The 7,574-nt window shown below is 39.9% G+C and overlaps 1 protein-coding gene across 1 annotated transcript in view; it reads right to left on the bottom strand.

The window, feature by feature from the left end:
• The window catches only part of LOC102194467 (protein kinase C-binding protein NELL1), a 304,806-nt gene that overhangs the window by 203,530 nt on the left and 93,702 nt on the right, over positions 1-7,574 (bottom strand). Inside the window, exon 5 of the mRNA XM_005744402.1 lies at positions 5,689-5,785. Within this exon, the coding sequence (XP_005744459.1) occupies positions 5,689-5,785 (97 nt within the window). The remainder of the gene's footprint in view (positions 1-5,688; positions 5,786-7,574) is intronic.

Raw genomic sequence — 7,574 nt, 5'->3', positions numbered from 1 at the left:
GTGTGTGTGTGTGTGTGTGTGTGTGTGTGTGTGTGTGTGACCAGTGGCTTTCCTCAAAGTGATGCAACCTATGGGCACCTTTAAGCTTTGGTTGGCCTTTGGGATTTGGATTCAAGGGAAGGATTGATTTAAAGTTTGGTTCTGACTAAGGATGGGGAAAAGGAATGAATATGGCTGATGAAAGTGGTGCTCATCCAGGTATGGAAGTATTTGTGTCTATGTGTCTATTCAACAATTACTGCTATGAAATTACAGTGGAGAAAATAATTATTTGATCCCCTGCTCAATTTGTAAGTTTGTTCAATTCCAAAGAAATGAACAGTCTCTAATTTTTATAGTAGTTTTATTTTAAACAGAAAGAGCCAGTATATCAACCAAAAACTCCAGAAAAGACACATTACATAAAAGTGATGAACCGATTTGCATGTCATTGAGTGAAATAACTATTTTATATGCAAGAAAAATATGACTTAGTTCTTGGCAAGCACAGTGGTAAGATGGTTTTTGTAGTTGGTCATGAGGTTTGCACACATCTTATGAGGGATTTTTGGCCCACTCCTTTTTACTGAAACTCTCTAAATCCTTTAGGTTTACTGGCTGCTGCCTGCTTGTCATTCATGACCCATCTTCAGTGTTCTGGCTGAGGGAAGGAGGTTGTCTTCAAAGATTTTACAGTACATGGCCGCTGTCCACTTGCTCCTCAATTAGAAGTCATTCTGTAGCAGAAAAACAGCCCCAAAGTACAATATTTCCACCTCCATGCTTGACTGTGTGGTTTGTGTTCTTTGGGTAATACCCAGCATTTATCTTCCTCCAAACATGGCGTTCTTGGGGACTGTGGTCCGAACTGCCTTCAGATCATTAACACGCTCCTCCTGTATAGTTTTGTCCCATATTGTAATGCAAAATCTTTCATGGAGCTGTAAACTGAGGGCAATCGGTGGCCATTTCTTTCATCCCTGGATAATCCCTCTGACAGCTGTCACTTTCTCCCCAAGCTTCTTGCTGATGGTCTTACAGCCATTCCAGCCTGGTGTAGCTCTACAATCTTGTCCCTGACTACCTTTCATAGCTCTTTGGTCTTTCCTACAGTAGTGAAGATGTGGAAATGGAAGAAATTGATCCTGTAGACATGTGTGCTTTATATAGGAGTTGAGATACAGATCTGCAATTGACTGTCATTGATTGAGATTACAATCAGTCAGTCAAACAATCTGTGGGAGCTAAAGTTCTAGCTGGGTTATAGAGTATCAAATACTTATTTCACTCAGTGACGCCCTCAAGGCCAGGTTGGCCAAAGCTTTGCCTGCAGGCAGCACTGACAGACGTTTATTATCCTGGAAGAGATTTTATTCAGCAGTACTTTTTCCTCCCTTTGATCATGCACAACATGACATTTCCGTGTTCTAGCGGGGTCTGAAGGTCATCAAATGTTATTAACTGTGTTTGTATCGACCTATCAAAAGGGCATAAAGGAACAGTAAAAACTTTGACCCCCATATGCAGACTTGAGAGACAGCTCATTACACCCTGCTGCAATGCCACACATAGGCAAGTAAACAGTGGATTGTTCTGTTTTTGAGCAAAAAACCCAACAACCCACATACACACACATGAACCTCTTATGCTGTGAGCACACACAATTTCTTCAGCTTCAGTTTCAAACAATGATGTTTGAAAAGTTTACTTAGCTGTAAAAGTCGTCCAATTGCATGGAAAATTATTTTGCACTAGAACCTAATGGGAGCCCTCCTGATAAACACACTCTGTGACATATCAAGGACGTTAACCTGAATTTAAGCACATAGAATCGTGTTTTAAGAGTTGAGAATTTATTTTATGCGCTTATGGTAAGGAAACTTTAGAAATGAATAATGGCAGAGTCTTATTTATCTGTCCAGCAACTAGTATTGAAAAAATACAAATGATTCATACACTGATATAAAAATCTGTAAGCCCTAAACCCTACTCTTAAACTATGAACAAGGGAATGCAGAGCAACTACAAGGAAAATATAGAGGATTTTTTAAAGTTCAGCTCTTCAAAAAATTCAAATTTATTCCAAAATGTGCAAATTTCCCATTCATCCCAAGAGTTTCTTTTCCATTTTCCATTATAAAGTAGGCTGAATTAACCCCAGCCTGTATTGTATTATTACTGTATTACCACTGATACTGGGTTGAAGAGAGCGAACATATCAAAGGATAAAATGGTAATGTTTGAGTGATGCACTGAAAAAGATGAGGTGCGTGAAGAAAAGATAAAGAAAGTAATTTAAACAACCGGGCAACAGAGGACAAAGTGAGACGCAGGTAAGGTAAAGGAGACGTTGACTCCTGAAACTTCACATTGCCTTATGTAATGCATTCAGTCTTTCCATCATTGTCCATACTAGATTCATTATTGTCCTGTAGTGCATGAAACATAGAGCGTTTCACAAAAGCAGCGGTTCCAAACGAGCTTGCGGAGTCCCTGAGGAGTCAGCATCCTTGGCACAATGGATTCTAGATAAAGATAATTTATTACAGTTGCTCCCTCAGATGGAGAGGTTCCCTGGAGGAGGAGTGTTGAGAGGATGAAGAGCATCCCAAGCTACTGCAAGGGCTCAATATGCTTTATTTAAAGGCCTAGTTAGCCCATCTTATCATTATCCCATTCCCGCACACTGAATGCGATAGATTACAGCTGCTGCTTTATTTCACCCCCTATCTCTATCTGCAGTGTTACTTCTATAGCTCTTGGCTATTTTTCTCTTCCCTTCACCTCGCCTCTTTATTTATTTTTTTTCCTCTCCCCTTTCCCAACAAACCCTTCTCAGCTTTAGACATGAGGAGACCTAAGTTTATCCTCTCGTCTTTAGCAGGTTAAAGGAAGGAGCAATAGGGAGTGTGTGAGGAGAATAGCAAACAAGTTGGACAATGCCACATTTTCAAACTTTCTACATTCTCTTTGTGCACAGATTAAACTAATGACTTAGAGGTACCAATGGTGTATTGTTGGAGGCATGCTGTGTCCCTGTGCTTTAAATACAGTTATATAAATATTAACCCTTTAAGACCTACCATAGAACCAAGTCCGCCAGAGCTTATATTATATTTTTACATGCTGTAGTGCCATTTTTGGGAGCATTTCAAGTTGCTATACATCAATACAACCATTATAGCCCAAATCTTTAACAAAATGTTTGCATTAAGTGCATAGTAATTACATAAATTGCAAAAAAAGTGCAATAAACTACACAAAAATTGAAAATCATTTGTTTTTTTAACATATATTTCTAGTTAGAGAAATTTAAGAGGCTTATCCCTCAAAAATGTAAATACAAAAAAGTTGCACAAAATAGTTTCCTACCACAGTATCTTTATTTTGAGTGTCTTCATAGTTTTATTTTTGAAATACACCAATTTTTATATACTGCAGGAAAAACAAAAATAAATATTATAATGCAAATTTGCAAAATAACAGCATATGCATCAAAATAAACTATTTCCAGCAGTCCTAAGCATCCCAGAAACGACACAGAAAGTCATAAAGTCAAACATAACTTTTAAAAACACCAGTATAGGCTCATGAGGCCCTGATGGTAAAAAACTACGTTTCCGCAAAATGACGCCACTTCTGGTTTCGGCCAGGTCATGGCGGACATGTGATAGTTCTCACTAATGGACGTAGGAAGTGTTACAAACAGCTGATCGGATCGGCAAAGCGTGTTTCTGGAATATTATTTTTTTGTTGCTGCAAGTGCTTTTTATGCAGTTTTTGTAAAGCTATACGTGGAAGGAAACTGTGACCTAGGCATAAGATGTAAGTACAACTCCGGTTTCATATGCAAAAAAAATTATTGCGCTAGCTGACGTGGTTGTAGTGCTACCGGGATTTAAAAATAGTTACGCAAAACGGAGCGTGCCCGCTCCCACCGGCTTTAAAGGGTTAAAGACTGGGGAATAAAAAAAACAACAGCTTACAACTGGTATATTTAACCACATTTTCTTTTCCAACAACACAATCAAAGGAACAATAATTAAAAAGAAAAGGAGAAGTAGACAATGTTTAAATGTAAGTAGGTAACTCGCCTCCTTTAGCAGGACCTTGGATGCTAATTGGAACACAAACCATTGTTACGATTTCAGAGGTTGCTTTATGAGCAACATGTGACCTGTTTGCATGCAGGCAGCGAAAAATATACAAGTGCGTCTCACAGACCGGATCCAAATTCTCCTACATTTCTATGTAAGCCTGGAAGTAATCATACAGCTGGACATCTATAAGTAATAACAGTAAAATAAAGAACGCATCTCTTTATTATTTTAAAACTGCAAAACGCATTTGCAGCAATGACCGTGTTAATTCTCTCAGACTAAAGGACACTTTTGAGCTGGATCCCTCACAGGAATTGCCTTCCGTTGACCTGCCCGGCTTGTACAAAACTACATAAACTATTGTTCATCTGCTAAAAATATGGCTGCACCTCAAGTTTCCAGCTAAAACGCTGCATACTAAGTAGCACTGTGATAGTGGGAAAGATAGCAAAAGAATTCAGGGGAAGAGTCATCAGTCGAGAGGGGTTTTCTAAGCGTGAAATTGTGGCTACACTGAAGTGTTCAAAGAGAGCAGCACAGGAAGCTAAGGATTCTTGACTTCATAAGAAGCTCTTTGGAACAACATGAACAAAAAAAAAAGTTGTAGCAGTATGAGTTGAATGTGTCAATTCCATGCAATCAAAAAAGAAAACAGGGTTTTGAATTGTTCATCTAATATTATCAGCTGCAATATAAAAAATAACAGCACTACATTTTCAAGAAAAGGTGAATAGCATCTGGAGGTCTCAGACATCTGAACGTCACTTTTCCTGTAACAACTAATGATGTGAACAGGAGGGGAAACGTGCAGCTCTAAATAACCTTTATCATGCACAAAGCAGCAGGTCACTGATACAATGAGCTACTGCACTTGTCAGACACGATCTCTCATCTTAACTTTGTGTCAATCTGAAGGGAGAACTTCCTCATTCCCTCAGTCTCTTCACACAAGCTTTCGCTCTTCCACACTCTGTCTTGGCTGCTGACAAACACTTTTTAGTGCTCCCTGCACATGGAAGGCACCGAGCTGACTGCAGGTAGGGAACTGCCTGATGGGGCTCTGTCTTTCAAGACCAGAGTCTTTGACTAAAAGAAGGAGTTCCTTGAAGTGTCGATGCAAGAAGGGATGAAGGAGGTAAACGGAGAAGGAATGGTGCTCATGTGCAGCAGCGATAGTGTCAAAGCATGAAGAGGAGACATAAATCACACCACAAAAGGGCCTATTGGCTAATCAGTGTTACAAAGACAAAAAAGGCCCATTGATTGCATGACGGGTGGGCAGTAGAGGTAGGAATATCAAGGTAATGTGCATGTCCTTGTGATTCCCTGCCATGTCTGCTCCCTGCTGCGAATGCATGCAGAAGCTGGAGAAAACAAGCACAGATTAAAAATCGACATCATTGTGATGGGCTTGGAAACAAGGGAGGAAAAGCTCAAGCTGCGCTTTTTGCAGCTCCTCTGTAAGCCCTCCATACTTTACTCTTGCATCTTACAGCGGGCGTTCTTCCCCCACACAACCTACTGTAAATCTGCCCAATTACACCTGGCAATGTTGAATGTGAAACATGCTAAGGTGCATAAAGTCTGCATATTATCTGTGGAGTCTTACCTTAAACAGACCATGCCTGTGGCTATGCTGGCCAAGCCACACTCCACTGCCTGGGGTGAGCTCCATCTGGGGAGGGTCTATCACCCGCTCATAAATTCTGCAAAAAAACAGGAAAAAAAAGACGAAGAAAAAAGCAATTATGATTTGATAACAACACAGATACAGAAAGGTTTCTCTTTTTGTGCTGGCCTGGAACGAGGTACTGATCCAGCGCAACTGAATAGAAAAGTAAATCCGACAGAATATGTGTCCCTGCTCCTTCCCATACACCCCCTTCCTTTCATAGAAAGCAGACAGTGTAAAGCAACGGCTGCTCTCCTCAAGCATGACAGCAAGTCTCGCCCAACGGTTCTCAAACACGGCATTGATATCAGGACCTGGAATGTAGGCTGGATTAACCGCCCGACTCCTGACACAGACACAAACAGGCTTTGGCATTATCAAAGCAAACATCCTCAGTGTCATTCGGCACCATTTATTCCTTCCAGTAAGGTGGGCTTACAGATGCCAGTGGGCTGCAATGGGCCTCTTTGAGGATGTCAGAGAATAATTTGACAGCTTTTCCTTCCTCTTTCTCACAACAGGAGCCAATATGAGTAGAAAGCTGATTTCTTTATTGTGTTCTGTCTCAAATCTCATACTTCCATACTTAGACTTGCAGTTATGACTTCATACTTCAGTTCACATAGACAAGTGTGGGTGGCTACATGTAGCAATGGTTCCAGTTAATTTTTTTAGCGGGCAATGGAGTATCGGTCAAATTTTAAAACAACAAACATCAGCATTGATGGCGACGCTAACGCTAGCTAGCTGCCTAACAGGAAAAACTAGGACTTTAAAATTAGATGTGGACAAAGGCCTGCCTAGTTATAATTGTTCACTACCCTACCGAAAACAGTGGCAGTACACCAGCACTACTTACTAAGTATCCAAACTGACGCACCTTTGAACTTTCCTGGATGTTAGCCCACAGAGTTTACTGAAAGTAGTAACAATTTTGCTTTCTTTTAGGACCATATATTACAAAACAACACTTCTGTTTAGCACAATGCTAGCAAATCGTGGCTACGACAGCTTCTTGTGAAAAAAATAAAATAAAACATAAAATAAAATAAAAACCTAACATAGTGGGTAGATTAGCATTCATTGATTTTGTTAAATATATGTTGTGACATGAACACATATTTTGTTTTTTCCATGCTGGGGTAAAAGTGGTGCAGTATCTCAAGGCTATTTTTACCATAAGTGTTTGATTTCCCACCTGCAGGGCAAGATGTTGCTGCAATACAGAATGTAGAGGTTATGTGATCATACCTTTTTTTTCCCCTCAACCCAGCCTTTTCCCAAAATCTAACCTTGCTGTTTTTGTCTTCCCTCACCTTTTCCTATCAACAGCTCAGCAGCGATCAACACTGGGAGTTTCACACAAGGAACACTGGAGAACAGCAATGCCAATTAGAACAGTGATGTGCTTCCGGGTGTATTAGCAGTCTGGCTGCTGATTGTCACAGGACATATATTAGTTAGCATAGGGTAAAGTGTGATTAATGGTGCACGTCTCTCGCCAGGATTTCATGAAAACGGGTAAAGTTTTGTAGTCAAGCGCACAAAACACTTTATCAGTGAATAATTGCAGTGACTGTGTTTCTATATATTTATATATATTTACCATGGTGCAGGGCTCGCAAAATTTCAAAATCCCTGGTAGCCCTTCGGGCAGGGACTCTTCGGTTTTTGGTAGCCCAAAATAAATTTAAGTAGCCCGAATAAAAAAGAGAGCAATTTTTTGATTGATGTTTTGTTTCCTTTACAATATTATACATTAAAGCATAATATTGTAACAGAAACAAAACATTAATCAAAAAATTGTTGAAACACTAATTACA

Source organism: Pundamilia nyererei, unplaced genomic scaffold (assembly GCF_000239375.1).
Source record: "Pundamilia nyererei isolate P.nyererei 1_Seehausen unplaced genomic scaffold, PunNye1.0 scaffold00143, whole genome shotgun sequence".
NCBI lineage: Eukaryota > Metazoa > Chordata > Actinopteri > Cichliformes > Cichlidae > Pundamilia > Pundamilia nyererei.
Note: the sequence above shows the minus strand (reverse complement) of the source record. Positions and strands in the feature narration are given on the sequence as shown.